The 14595-nt window shown below is 26.0% G+C and overlaps 2 protein-coding genes across 2 annotated transcripts; both read right to left on the reverse strand.

Annotated features, from left to right (window-relative positions):
- Positions 1–788: 788 nt before the first annotated feature.
- On the reverse strand, positions 789–8614 carry LOC147813202 (uncharacterized). The gene is made up of 5 exons (XM_087158889.1): positions 7874–8614; positions 6216–6288; positions 4602–4672; positions 3216–3419; positions 789–2324 (listed from the first exon to the last, which is right to left on the reverse strand). The coding sequence occupies exons 1-5, from the start codon at positions 7946–7948 to the stop codon at positions 1812–1814; spliced, it is 936 nt and encodes a 311-aa protein (XP_087015015.1). The 5' UTR covers positions 7949–8614; the 3' UTR covers positions 789–1811.
- A 499-nt stretch (positions 8615–9113) lies between these two features.
- Positions 9114–13606, reverse strand: LOC147813203 (cyclin-T1-like). Its single transcript, XM_087158471.1, has 5 exons — positions 13176–13606; positions 12338–12419; positions 10897–11025; positions 9938–9998; positions 9114–9270 (listed from the first exon to the last, which is right to left on the reverse strand). Exons 1-5 carry the CDS (start codon positions 13319–13321, stop codon positions 9176–9178), a joined length of 513 nt encoding a protein of 170 aa, XP_087014597.1. The 5' UTR covers positions 13322–13606; the 3' UTR covers positions 9114–9175.
- Between the last annotated feature and the right edge of the window lie 989 nt (positions 13607–14595).

Genomic DNA, 14595 nt, shown 5'->3' on the forward strand with positions numbered 1-14595 from the left:
ATGGAGGCAATTTCTCAGAATTTCAACCTATACTTTCAGTATGTTTTATTTACTTCATTTATTTGTCCTCAAATTTTTGCATGTTTACAAAGAAAATCATGTAACAATTTATGACACTGTTGAAACTAAACACAAAATAAAATAAAACTGAATTTTCTTTAGAGTGTACGAGGTAATCTAAAACTAATATTTATAAATAGTGTGAAATATATATAAAAATAAATAAAAAGCAAATATTAATTTCAAAATCAAAATTTGACAAGATTTTTGAAGGGCACTCAGAATAAAAATATGTTATGCTTTATAAAAATATATATAGGTCAAAATAAAATTAAAAAAAAAAAAAAAAAAAAAAACAGATTATTAGATATAATAACGAAATGCTTCCATATGCTTTTAGTCCTGAATTCAAGATTTTTAAGAGAAAATTCCTATTTTACATGAGTTTCTATTTTTTAAGTGTATTAGACAATAGCCAAATGTTAAAAATAATGTTATAATGTCAATAGAAATAAACGAGTACTAAGTAAAAAGTAAATAAAACAATTTATTAGAAATATAAAGTTTTTATAAGATAAACAATAGACAACAACATTATACTTATTTACAGAATTTAATTAGATTAAGATAAATCATTCGTCAATAACACTCATTTTATTGTTCAATGTTAGGTATTTTAAATCATTTCTATAAACTGGGATGCTTTTGTGCAAAGAATTAATTTCCCTTAGGAAATCGCATTCCATCAAATGAAAAAAAAATTTTGATTTATATATTCATTATTCTTTTCAAAATTAAGGAATAATAATCAATACTAGTGGAATGGCTATAAGTACAATAATTGGATAGTATTGATAATGCATGATAATGTGCACTATAAAAAAATATTTTAATACAGAATTCACTTCATCTAGAAAATCATACAAAGGCACATTCCTTTCATCAACTGAAACAAGTGTTTTCAAACTGTAATTAAATTTATTGATAAAAATGAGTGATACAAATTGATTCATCAGTATAGACACCATAAATTAGTTTCCACCGGAAAAATATTACACATTGCTTTCTTCATTAATTTTAATTTAATCTTGCGTTAAAACATGATTTGAAATATGGTTTTAGAAAAGTGTAAAGGTGTTTAAATTGAAATTTTTACCATCTTTTAGTTTTATAAAGACTTAATAAGTCCCAAGGTACGTTGGAAAAACCTAACTGATTTAAAAAGAAAAATATATTTTTTTACATTCAACTTTATAAAAAAAAAAAAATTATTTTTACTTTTTTTCTGCTGTAGTAAATCATACAATTCTACTGGAGAATTCATTAAAATCTAAAACAATAATGAAAATCTAATACCAATCACAAAATTAGCGCATGCACATATCTCATACAAAATATGAAATATACAAAAAAAAAAAAAAAAACATATATAAAGGAATAAAAAATAAAATATCACATTCATATCGACTAGACAATCAAACCAAGGGAATATCCCTATAGGTCAATAGAAACATTTAAAATGTTTTTACATTTACGTACAATGATAGATTCTGTTTTAAATAACAAAGGGCAGACGTTGAATCCTGTGTAGAAGGCACTTTGACTAGAACTAAGAATTACAATTACAGAAGCACTAAAAAAAGCTTTCAGATGATAAATATCACATTCATATTGATTAGACAATCAAACCAAGGGAATATCTCTATAGGTCAACAGACAAATTTAAAATGTTTTTACATTTACGTACAATGACAGATTCTGTTTTTAATTCTGTGTAGAAGGCACTTTGACAAGCACGCATATAATAGCTGTTAGATCATCGCTGAATGATCTAGTTTTGGGAGTTTAGTGAAAGGCTTATCGCTGTCATCAGAGCTTAACCGCTTAACAGCTGTGGTGGCGATTTTAGAGTGGAAAATATCCTTTGCAACTTCTTTCTTTGGCACTTTTAGACTATTCACAGCAATGTGTTTTTTTAAATTTCTATGCCATGGAGGTAACGGCAGTTCCATAGGGCGATCTTTTAGATTTTCTGACTTGATCACAGTGCCATTACGAACATATGGTGAAAAAGGCGCTTTGTTCAGCTCATTTTCTTTCTTTCTTCTTTCGATGTATGTTTTCAAAGATATAGAATGTTTAGTTTCAATCTTCACCGATATTTTAGAATCAGTCGAAATGGATTCTGTTGGTGATGGCATTTCAGATTTCATCTCTCCTAATAATGAGGCACCATTCTTTTTGAATTCAGTCTTAATCGAAACACCAGGTTCTACTTTGATTTTGGGAGGTTTCTCAATTTTAATTTCAGGCATTTGGTTAACCTAAAATAAAATATATAAATGGTTGAGAAAAAAGCAAAAATGGTTCAAATTAACTCAAAGAACAGAGTGAAAAATTTAATAAAAGTTTGTTTATAAATGCGTCATTGAATGAAAAAGGAAAAAACTAGGCGAAGTTTGGTATTTTAAAAGGAAAAATTAAATCCTTGGACATTATTTTATAGCCTAAATCTCCTGTAATAATGGTACGTTAAATTTGGAGTAGATAAAAAATAGAACTAATAATTTTTATAAAAAAAATATCAATCATTTTTAAGTTTTTAAATCTTTTTCTTTTTGCACGTAAAATGATTTTTTTTGAAGTACAAATTAATTCAATAGCTGTTGAAATTCGTGCTTTTTTCTGAATTTTCATTTCTTTTTTTGCTCAACTAATGACTATTTTAGTGTTTTTGACAGAAAATTTATGTCTCTCTCTCTCTCTCAAGATCTTCATTTTATAAGCGTTTATTTTCTTGCTTTAGTTTATGTCGAAAGAAACTTAAAAGGACAGACAGAGAGAGAGTAATAAATAAGTAACAATATTGTTTCACTTTTTTACTCGAAATGTGAATAAAATGTAAATTCGACTGAATCTAATAGCAAAATTTTCAATTTTAAGTGTGTAATTTTTTTTCGCTTGAAAAATAATTTTAAATAATATTTAAGTAAATTATAATATTGCTTTGTTTATCCGGTAAATGGATTATAATTTTTGAGTAGCTGGTTTGAATATGGTTAAAAAATTTGTTCCCTTTAAACTTGGAAGTTACAAAGACTATTTCCTTCCATAATATCCTGCAGTAAAATCCTTTACGTTAGCATAATTTAAGAAAAAATTCAAATCTAATAAAATAACAAAGAATTGTACTTATAAATAGAAAGCAAATTTACCTTTTGAATGAAATGCTGGTTTAATTTGAGAGGACTTGTTTCCGATTGGACAGTTGAAATGGATTTTGTTTCCAATGCCGTTTCAGCTTTCACCTTTCCGAATAATGAGGCACCATTCTGTTTACATTCAGTCTTAATCGAAACATCAGGTTCTACTTTGATTTTGGAAGATTCCTCAATTTTTATTTCAGGCATTCTGTGAACCTAAGATAAAACATAAGCATATAAATATTTGAAAAAGCACAAAGGGTTTAAATTATCACAGAGAAAAGAATGTAATATTTAGTAAAAGATAGATTGCATATAAATGTGTCATTAAATGAAAAAATAAAAACTAGACTAAGTTTTGGTGTTTTAAAAGTAAATTCCTAGATATGTAATTTCAGTTTAAATCTCTTGTAAGTACGTTAAATTTGGAATATATGGGGTTCCTAAAAAATTACCAGTCATTGTCAAAATTCATATGTAAAATTTATTTAAACTATACTTAGATTATAATAATAAAAAAAAGCGTATGCTTAAAATTGATATGTAAATAGTTTTTAAAATTTTTATACGAAAATCAGGGGAAAAAAATACATTAAGCATCTCAAGTATGAAAATGTAGTTGGTTTACATAAGTTTTGTATAATATTATGTCTGAAAATGTGCAAAGTTGAGGAATATTTTCAAACAGTGGTTTCAGCACTTTAAAAAAAATAAAATAATAGAACGAATACAAATTAAAAAAATATATATATTAACCATTTTTCAAATATTCGAATTGGATTTTTTGTTCATGGACATAGATTCTTTTGCAGTACGAATTTATTCAAAAGTTGTTGCAAATGCAAGTGCTTTCTTCTGAAATTTTATTACTTTTTTTGCTTTATGACTATTTATTTATTGTTGACAGAAAATTTATTTATCCCTCTCTCAAGATCTTTATTTTATAGGCGCTTATTTTCGTGCTTTAGTTTATGTCAAAAGCAACTTAAAAGACAGACAGAGAGAGAGTAATAACTAAGCTTGATTTATTATAGCTTGAAAAATTATTTTATATTATATTTAAATTATTATGTTGAAGTTATTTAAATGATTATAATATTGTGTTGAATATCCAATATAGAAATTACAGTTTTTGCGTAGACAGTTAGAATACAATTAAAAAATTTGTTTCCTTTAAACTTTGAAGTTACGAAGATTCTATTTCCTTTCATAATATAATAGAATAATTTACATTTAGCATAAAAAAATGCAAGTTTAGTAAAATAGCAAAGCCTTATAAATAAAATATTGATAACATAAATATCACTCTGTGAGAAAACCTATTACACAAGCCTTCAAGGAAATTTAAAAATTTTAAAATAACGTAGCATTGTTCTTATAAATAAGAAGCAAATTTACCTTTTGAACAAATCGCTGCTTTAATTTGTGAGGACTAATTTCGACGACATCGAGGAATTCATGAATAAGACCTGTGGAAAAAATAAAAACCATTGAAATATCTATAAAACTTAATCGATTGAGAAAATCATTACAAAGAGTATATCAAACAGTTTGATATTCTTGAACACATTCATTAAATACTGATTTCTTGAAATTTCAGAATGTCTGACTCTTACGTATTTTTGGACATGACTCCTAATTCATCATCATGTATTCCGGATTTTCCTTTTTTAGAAGTTTTAAAATTAAAGAAAAATGGATCTTCAATTTTCTGAGTAGCAAAATATTAAAAACTGATTTATTGGGCATTCAATTTAACGTTATATTTTGTTTTGTTGCGCAAAAAAACAACAAAGAAAACACGTGGTTGATCAGTAGCCCGCTGAAATGCAACTACAGAGTTTAAATTTGACGAGCTGGAAGAGCATTTTTATGTGTGATTTTAACTAAATTTTGTTTCGAAATTACAATTAGTTAGTTTAAGAATTTTTTTTCTAACTTTTGGCTTTTAGTTGTGACATCAATTGTTGTAGAATATTTATTTTTCCCTTATGAGATTTTTATTTCTTTATTTTATAAGCTCTAGTTAATTTCAATCAAAGTAGCTGGAAAAAAAAGAAGAAAAAAAAACAAGAGCGAGAGATTATGTGCGTGTTGCCAGATATAAATCTTAACTTTTATAAAGAAATTTTTCAAAGTTAAAAAACTTAATAACGAGCAATGAAAACCGTTCCCTATTTGAATTGTTATTATATAATGTTACAGTTAATTCTCATTTATTCAATATTATTGAGTCACGCAATCTGTAAACTTCAAGTTAAAGTTTTTTTTTTCTTCCAAGTTCAGACGCTTATTTTTTAAATCGAAGTAATCGTCCATTTTGCCATTTTTAACAAGCTCATAAAATGTTCTCACATTAAGCTACAATAATGTTATGTATATGGTATGCTTTGAAAACTAAATATTCTGTGTTTTTGTGGAAGATATTGATGTTTAAAAGGGGAAAAAAGAATGACGAAGGAGAAGCAATTAAGAGAGTTTGAGAGCTGAGATTCCTATAAAATTAAAAGACCCTTATAAACTGTAATTAAAATGTAGTGACAAATTAAACTTAATAAAAATGGAACAAATTTATTGTTTGCTAGACAAAAAGTATAACCATTTTTAACACAACAATATCTGTTGTTGAAAGCATATTATATAAAAATATATCTTTATTACGTGTTTTTTTCACACTTTAAATGGAATTATCAAGAGTTAAAAACACTAAACCGGTTCACTTATTTCATAAAAACATTACATTTTCTTAGAAAAAGAAAGAAAGAAAAACTATTATGCAAGAACAGTTTCGACTGCAGATGGAAGAGATCAAGTTGGAAGAGAACGAGTTGAAATATTTTTACATTATAAATTTTCTCTAATAGACGAATTAATAAAATATAAAGACTCAAAATAAGATTAGGAAATTTTAATTCTTAAAAAGTTACGCTACACAAAATCCCTCCCTGTAATTTATTGGAATAAAAACGTTATCAATAAAAGTAATGAGAAAAAAAAAGAAAAGATGCGTACCTTCCAAAGTTTTATAAGACACACTCGGATCAATATAAAGAAACCAGTCCTTTCCTTTTGAACAAGGTTCAATCTGTAAAATTAAAGCAGAGAATGAAATGCAATTTAATATACCATACATATTTTTAAACATTATGTGTATAGAGAGAAAGATAGAAGAAAAATTATTGCTAAATAAATTGCTTTAAAAAGTTTTGAGAATTTTAAAAAAATTAAGAAGTCGGAGAAAAAAAAAGAAAAAGATATAATGCTGTAAGATGAGAATGAGATCTTATCTTTTCCTTATTTTGTATTTTAGAGTCTTAATTTTAAAAAAAAAAATTTTTTAAATAATTTATTTAGCAATTATTTTTCTTTCTTTAAAAATACATTTTTCTTGCTTTCTTTGTATTTTTAACTTATTTCATAGGTTCTATGTACTTGCAGCTTATGCACAGGAAATAAGACTTATTATTTTTTCTTAATTTTTGTAGAAAAAATCTGTGTTCTCACTTATCTGTGTTCTTTTTTTTTATATCTTTATATTGTGTTATATATACACACACATTATTGGATTAAATTTAGCAAGAGTTTTAATCTTTCAGTACTTAAATATTCAAAACTAAATAGAATAGTTTTATCGGAACTACTTTTAACAGTAAAGAAAATTGGGAGTAATCTACGCTAGCTGAGATTAAACTAAATTGTTAATTTTATTAATTAGAAATCAATTTTGAAATTTAGCTAAAAAGCAAATGAAATATTTTCTAATTACACATAAGTGTTCTGAACGTGAAGTACAAATGTTCAGAGATATTATTTGAGTTCATGCAATTCATCATGAAATCGTGTTACACGAAAACAATCAGAAAAAATATGAGTTTTGATGTTTCAATTGAAACTGAACTATTATTTCTCCTCTAAAACTTTTTTTTTCATTCAAAAAATATATCTGAAATTAAATATATTAGTAAATGCTATTGGATATAAATTTTTAATTTACAATAAACGTACACAGTATGCTTTAAAAGTTTTATGTATTCCAACTGTTTCTAAGAACTGTCAAGTTTGAGTAATTCAATGCACTTTTCTGCAATAAATTTCATGTATTCTTCTAAAACCATCTTAAAGAGACGGAATCTTGGACTTAAAAAATTGAAGCACCCTTTTTAACGATAATAACATATCGGAGTGCTAAGTAAAATATTCTTATACAGTTTTAAATTACCGTCGAAAATTCTTGATAAAGAGAATTTAAATTAAAAAAATAATTTAAAGTCGCACAAAAAAAATTTCCTATTTTAAAATGCTAAATAAAAATTAATAATCATTGTAAAAGAAAATTATTTTATACAAAAAAAAGGATAAATTAAAAGAGTAAAAAATTACTACATTATTGAAAACAGCCTACATTTACTATCTTAATATATTTCAATCTCCATTACACATTATTATGAAAATTAAAAGAAATTAAGCTTAAGAAACTGTGATTAATATAAAAAAACAAACCTCTGAAAAAATTAATTCCTGCTTGTGTTAATTTTTTTTTAAAACAGCCATTAATTTTTTTAAAATTAAAGCATACATTATTTTCATACAATAAAGAATTAATTCCTGAAAATAATTAAATCAAATTATAAATTAGAGTCAATGTCAATAACATCTCATTTAAATCTTACCTCCCAATTAGTCCACTTGCAGGCCAAATGAAAACAAAAGCAAGCAACTACTCTAGGCTTGTACTTGAGGCACATGTTGGTCAGATGCAAGCTAAATTAAAAAGATAAAATATTAGTAAATAGTAAAGATAAGAGATTAGTAAATAGTAGTTTCCAAAAATAAAAATTTATAAATTATGCGATCCCACCATTTATTTTAAAATTTTTTGCTTTCTGCATGCGTATGTGGCACGTTTTAGTTCCTTCAAAAGAGGATTTGTTCTATTGAAATTTTTTTTTCGAGTTAATTTGTGATTATTTTCAAAATATTGAAATGGAACATCCAAGTTCTGACAAACTAGTATTGTCGACCCTTTTTTTCTTTCTTTCTTTTGTCTTTAAACTAGGTTCTGAGACGGCACAAGCTGCTCGTAATATATGTGCTGTGCATGGAGAGAATGCCGTAGCTGAAGAAGTCGTATGGAAAATTTAAAAATGTCAACTTTGAACTGAAAGACGTACCTCGTTCTGAACATTTCGTTGAAAATTGAGGGGATTAAACTTTTAGACGAAAATTCTTGCCGAACGACAAGGGAAGAAATTGAACTACCCTTTCTCACAGTAAACTTTTAATAACATTCGAGAAAAAAGAGACGGGACCTTAGTTGCCAACCCAATAGAAACAAAATTTCTATAAATCAGGTTAAACAGAAAAAAATAAGGTATGATTAAAATACATGGGAAATATAAAATATCATACCTGTTTGTAGCGATGAGGTTTGATACTCGAGTAAGATCTTTTCCGGCTGTAAATAGAAAAAAAAAATTAAAATAAAATAATCTTTTTAAAGCAAGATAAAATTACAATTTTACTAACCCCAAAGGCACATTTTACTAATGTAAATTGTTTAAAAAACGTTAAAAAAGAATTTTTTAATAAATTTGAGCAAAATTTCATACAATCATAAAAATTATTTAAATTTTTTGCCCTCCAAATAATAGTAAAAATATAGGTTAAAACATTACAAAAGAAGTTTTTCTTAAATTCAAAGATTCTTCGAATTTTTGGCTTTTATCAAATTTCTTTAATTTAGTGTGTAAAAAAACACAGTAAAAAAAATAAACACAAAATTAAACTTTAGCTCTGAAAGCTATAAACTTGAAGAATTTGCAAGAAAATTCAATTTAGTATATCATAAGACAAAACTAGTTAAACTGATTTCGCCTGTATTTATAAACAGAAAAAAGAATTACTCTTCATTTTTGACAATTCACGTTAAATCAGTTAAATTTATTAAGAACGCTCCAGAATCAAAACTAAAGTTAAAGCTTTATTAATGCAATAAAATACTCACCATTAACCATTTTGCAAATCCGTTCCACATAGGGATGAAGATGGTCAACGTTCAAATCAAATCCTGGAAGAAAAAAAAGTAACTCAATTTTATCTGATACTATATTGTAGACAAACAAAACTATTCAAAATTATAAACAATCAATAAACACTGAGCGAAATACAAATAAATAAACTCTCAATAAAGCGATGGGAATATTTAAGTTCGACATGGGCCTTTATTGTTTTTCAAAAGATAGTCCTTTTTCTTCTCTTTTTAAAATCCGTTTTCCTGTCAAACAAAACAGAACGTCGTCACTGATAGAACGCCACAAAGAACAGAAATTAAAAAAAAAAATTCTTTTGCTTGATTACAGTTTAATTTATTCCATTTTTTAGAATATTCGTATGAAATTGATAAAACATTAATTTAAATTTATTCATAATTTTTTCAAGGATAAAATTTAAAGGACTAGGACTTTTACAATAACAATCTGCCTGCGTTAAGTAGCAGACAAATTCGTATTTATGAAGATAGTGTTGCAAATTCATTCCGTAAATTCAGGTTTTCGGCCTGTTGATGTAAAAACTGTGACGGAAAAAAACGAGTGCCCACGCGTGCAAGAAATTTAATTGTTGCTTGTAAAATTTAGAATGTCCTGGAGTTGGATTACGGCTTTACTCTTTACCAAAACATTTAAATCTGCCATATAAATAATTAGAAATAGAAAAATAAATTATGCTAAAATTACCTAAAGTCAAAAGCAAAGCTTGTTCAAGTGCAATTAATTCATGCTCCTTTTTCTGATAAGCCTGGATGGAGAAAAAAAATCATTAGAAACTTAGAAAACAACTATTGAAATTCAATTCTTATATATATATATATATGTATAACTCACAAAATAAAATAAAATATTATTGTAAACTATTATTATTTCAAAACAGTTACATCAAAGTTATTTAATTTTGGTACTGTAACCAAATATAGACTGTTCCCTAAAAATAAATAAATAGATAACGAATAAAAAAAAATAAATTAAAACATATAAATTAAGCATACAAAGGTAACCGTTCAGTTTAAATTGTTCATCAATTCATAAATATATATAAATTTAAATAATTGTATTCGCTATATTACTGAAATATTACGGAGAATTTGTAAACCTTTATTAAAAAAAATTAAGGGTAAAAGTAATTTCATCAATAACTACTAGAGTTTATAAAAAGAAAACCTTGAAATAAGAAAAATACGCTAAATTCTTCATATAAATAAATCTGAAAATGATTATTTTACATTAAACTTAGAATAATTAGAATTTAGGCCATTAAAACCCCATTAAAGTTAACTTTTTTAGATTTTCACTGCAATCGGAAAAAAGGGAGTAAACGAAAAGAGAAATGTTTGGAAAAAAAAAAAGAAGAAAAAACCTTGGATACACCTCCTATAATGTAAAACCATATATTCAAAGTTAAAATAATAAAGTTGCTTAACCATACGCATTTAGATAGTATAAAATCGTCAAACATTAAACAAACAAGTACAATCATAAATCAATAAACAAGAATACAGTTTCAGCTGGATTTAAAAAAAATCCCAAATAATGAAGCAAACTTTAAAAAAACTGCTGATTAATGAAGATTAAGTTAACTCTAATACTATTATTCTAAAGTAAAAACAACAATTATTAAAATGTAAGTCAATCGTACTTACTGTGGAGCGAACATCTAACGTTGCCGTATGTCCATTAATTAAACAATGGGACAACTTAACCACGTGCTCCAGTCTCCTTTGCTGACTTTCTGCTTTAGATGCTAGAAATACGGCAGCCGCGGACAGTCTCTGCAAAAAGAGAGCGAGAATATGGTTAGAATGTGATTAAAAAATGAAGGGGAAAAAAACTGTAAGAACATGGTTAGAATGAGATTAAGAAATGGGGAAAAAAATAAACAAAATAGTTTTTCACAAGATTTGAAATTTTCTTTCTCATCATAAAACACATTAATGAAAATAAGCTTTACGAAATATAAAAAAAAACATGCTTTCTGCATCCTATTTAAATTAAAAAGCGTAAAAGTCCATTGTTTTACAGACATAATAATTTCGTCAAAATAAGTAGAATATTCTTTTCGTATGAATATGTCTGTGATTTCGTTATTCGTAGAAAGCTTCGGAATTATAAATTTCAAAATATATAAATTAATTTAATGTTTTTGATGTATACAAAAATACTTAGTATTCATATTATCTGATCTTCACTTTACTCAATTTCGATTCATATTCAATGAGTTTTTACCTGTCTTCTTAAAAACGAATTATGTTTAAAACCCATTATTTAAATTAAATAGTAAACCTTTAAAAATTCGGATTTCCCTTCGTATAGCATCAAATAAAATTAAATAACCATATTTCAAATTTAAATTTATAAGTTTGCAATGATTTTTAGCATTAATAGTAATTTTTTGCACTAACTTTTAAGATATTAAGAACTCAAAAATTGCTGTACTCCAATGTATCAATGGTAAAAGTTTTAGAAATGTAAAGGTTTTTCTGTTTGATTTTGCAACAGTATTATATTGAAGCACTTACAAATTTTTTCATATTGTATTAAGAGATTCAAAACTCTCACTATGCTAATACGGTAAATTTTATACATCTGTCTTTGTATAGCTGTACATTTAATACATTTGCGTTTGTATATCTTGTCTTATTTGTCTTTGTACATTTGTAGAGCTGAATTTGTTTTTTTAAACTCAAATTAATAAAAAAGAACACAGGTAAAGTTGGATTAAAAAAATACTTAAGTATGGAGAAAAATTAAGCATATAATTTTAGGGTCCCCATCTTACAAAATATAAAATTAACGCTTTAATGAAGCTTTTTTTTTAAAAAAAAGAAAAGAAGAGAAATGCATCGAAACCAGTCGTATACCTAAAAAAAATAATGTAAATCTGAAAAAGCTGAGTTAAAACGCAAAGTTCTGTAGTTCAAAACTAGTAAGGGAATATAGCATTTTTACATTAAAATTGATTTAAGTATAAATAAAAACTTTAACTGAAGATTAAAGTTTTGTACATGTTATTTAAGGTTTGATACTAAATAGAAAAAAAATATATTTAAAAAATAGATAATAAAATAACAAATTTTCACTTACTAACATCGGAACCTCCACAAAAGAATGGATCATGTAGAATCTATGCATGAAAACGATAGCAGTACTAATGCACAATTGATCTCTAATACAAAGTTAAAGAAATAACTCACTTTCTCTCGTGTATAAATACTTAATACAAAATAAAACTAAACGAAAAACTAGCCCTTACATATCAGAGAAATTTTTAAAAGAAAGAGAAATTTATTTAAAACAAATTAAAGACAATAGTAATTAAACTCTGAAAATAAAGTTATTGCTCTGTACCGATGTATATTACTGCCATATAATTTAACAAGAGTAAAAATCCACTCATAAAACATTAAAGCATATATTTCGTCTCGCATGCATTTCAAACTACAAAAAAGAATTAAACTCCTAAATTTTAATGTTATGGCTTTTGGTGGTTCTAAAAATAATATATTTAAAAAAAAATAATGCATAAATGTAAACAAAACAGGCATATGTATAGCAAACACGTGCTGGATTTTGATATTAAAAAGAATCTATTAAAAAAAATTAACTATTCTATTAGTATACCATATTTATAAATATTAGTATCACACATTTATCATAACAATAATTTTTACACTGCTATTATCGTTAATTTATTAAAAATGTTTAAACTATATGCATAATTTTTAATTAGTGGCAGTTTTCCTCCTGTATTTTTCTAAACTAGAAATTTTTAATGCATAAATATAATCATGTTAATAGCATTGAGAAAACATAAAAAACGTGCAAACTTACGAACTAGTTAACTGTTATACCGGTTCACACAAAATACAATATAATTAACACCAGTTAATACATTTGAAAATATATATAAAAAAAAGGATACAGTAGCAAGCGATTTCCCATGGACTGGATGAAGGCTGCAGCATGTTGGCGATACTTCATTTCTTTCTCGATGGACACTCCGTGTTTCCTACTTGGCGTAGATGTTAACTGATCTACACTAAAATACCACCGATCGAACATTTCCATTTAAACACACTCGGTTATTTAATTAAAAACAAAACTAAAACTGCCAAAAATGAAGAGAAAAAACTACGTTTTTAAGAACGAGACTGAATGTACAGAGATGCTGTATTATAGATGCACACACAGAATATACTCCTTATGAAACTCTTATATGTTGCAATGAGTTAAAAAGCAATCTCATTGGTTAGTGTTGATAAAGTTTAGTTAGCAGGTGGGGTGGGAAGGGGCTATCCCCCCATTGTAAGGGACAATGGCAACAAGTTCAGATAAGATTCTGAATTGGTTGTTAATTCTCCCCCCCCCCTCTCACTTCCTTGACTTTCATAACTATGAATGCAAATTTATGACAGATAGTTAATATTTCACATAGACATTATGTATGGGGTATTGCAGCTTAGTTCGCAAGGTGGTCAAACTGAAAAGTGATGCTGTGGTAGATCCCTATTATTATTATTATTTAAAAAAAAGATACAAAGAAAACAGCTATGTTGTCCAATGTTATTTCCTTAGAAGTTAAATACAATTACTCACAGGATTCAATAAAAATTTACCTTCGTTATAAAAAGTAACATTTTATTATAAAGAATGTGTGTACATATATATATATATAAACACATTGTTTGTAACAAAATATTACTTCTTAAAAGATATTTTAAGTAGCCTAAGCATATATTTTTCTTGTACTTTTTTACGAATACTTGATTGAAAAAAATAAATCGTCCCTTTCATATTTAATTAGAAACTTGCAAAAATATTACTATTATTTTACTGGTTGGGTAATAATTAAATGCAAATTTGTTTTTATTTAATAATGTAATCAAAATTAAAATAATAATTTTTTTTCTTCTTCTTTTATTATAAGTTAGTATTAGATCAGAATCGAGAAATACGTTTTCCTTTGTTATAGCACATCAAACTCAAATGTAAGGGAAAAAAAGTAATTAAATAAATGAATAGTTGTATTTTAATTAACTCGATTGTGAATTTTAAGCTATAGTCTGACACTTTTAAATTGTAACCGTTATATCCAAAAGAAGGGAGAAAAGCATTTTTCAAAATTTAGCGGTTGAATCAAAAAGATTTTAAAACTTATACGCATGCAAATAAGCGAAATTCGTAACTTTTTAAAAGCTAATGATTATTAAAACGCATACATCTAGTTCTAGACGATATCAATTCAATAAATAATCAATTCAAAAACTAATACCAATCTTAAAAACGGAATAACGAATTATTTTATATCATATACGAAAAAAGTTTTATATTTTATTTAATAT

Source organism: Parasteatoda tepidariorum, chromosome 3 (assembly GCF_982258835.1).
Source record: "Parasteatoda tepidariorum strain Cologne lab strain chromosome 3, Ptep-v5.0, whole genome shotgun sequence".
NCBI classification, from domain to species: domain Eukaryota; kingdom Metazoa; phylum Arthropoda; class Arachnida; order Araneae; family Theridiidae; genus Parasteatoda; species Parasteatoda tepidariorum.

Excerpts from the sequence above, each read along its gene's own strand:
- LOC147813202 (XM_087158889.1), bottom strand. The coding sequence starts at position 7,948 with ATGTGCCTCAAGTACAAGCCTAGAGTAGTTGCTTGCTTTTGTTTTCAT. Across the intron at positions 6,289-7,873 it reads GCAAGTGGACTAATTGGGAG|ATTGAACCTTGTTCAAAAGG; the intron begins GTAAGATTTAAA and ends TTAATTTTACAG. Across the intron at positions 3,420-4,601 it reads AGCAGCGATTTGTTCAAAAG|GTTCACAGAATGCCTGAAAT; the intron begins GTAAATTTGCTT and ends GTTTTATCTTAG.
- LOC147813203 (XM_087158471.1), bottom strand. The coding sequence starts at position 13,321 with ATGGAAATGTTCGATCGGTGGTATTTTAGTGTAGATCAGTTAACATCT. Across the intron at positions 12,420-13,175 it reads ATGGGAAATCGCTTGCTACT|AGATCAATTGTGCATTAGTA; the intron begins GTATCCTTTTTT and ends ACTTTGTATTAG. Across the intron at positions 9,999-10,896 it reads CGTTAGATGTTCGCTCCACA|GCTTATCAGAAAAAGGAGCA; the intron begins GTAAGTACGATT and ends TTCTCCATCCAG.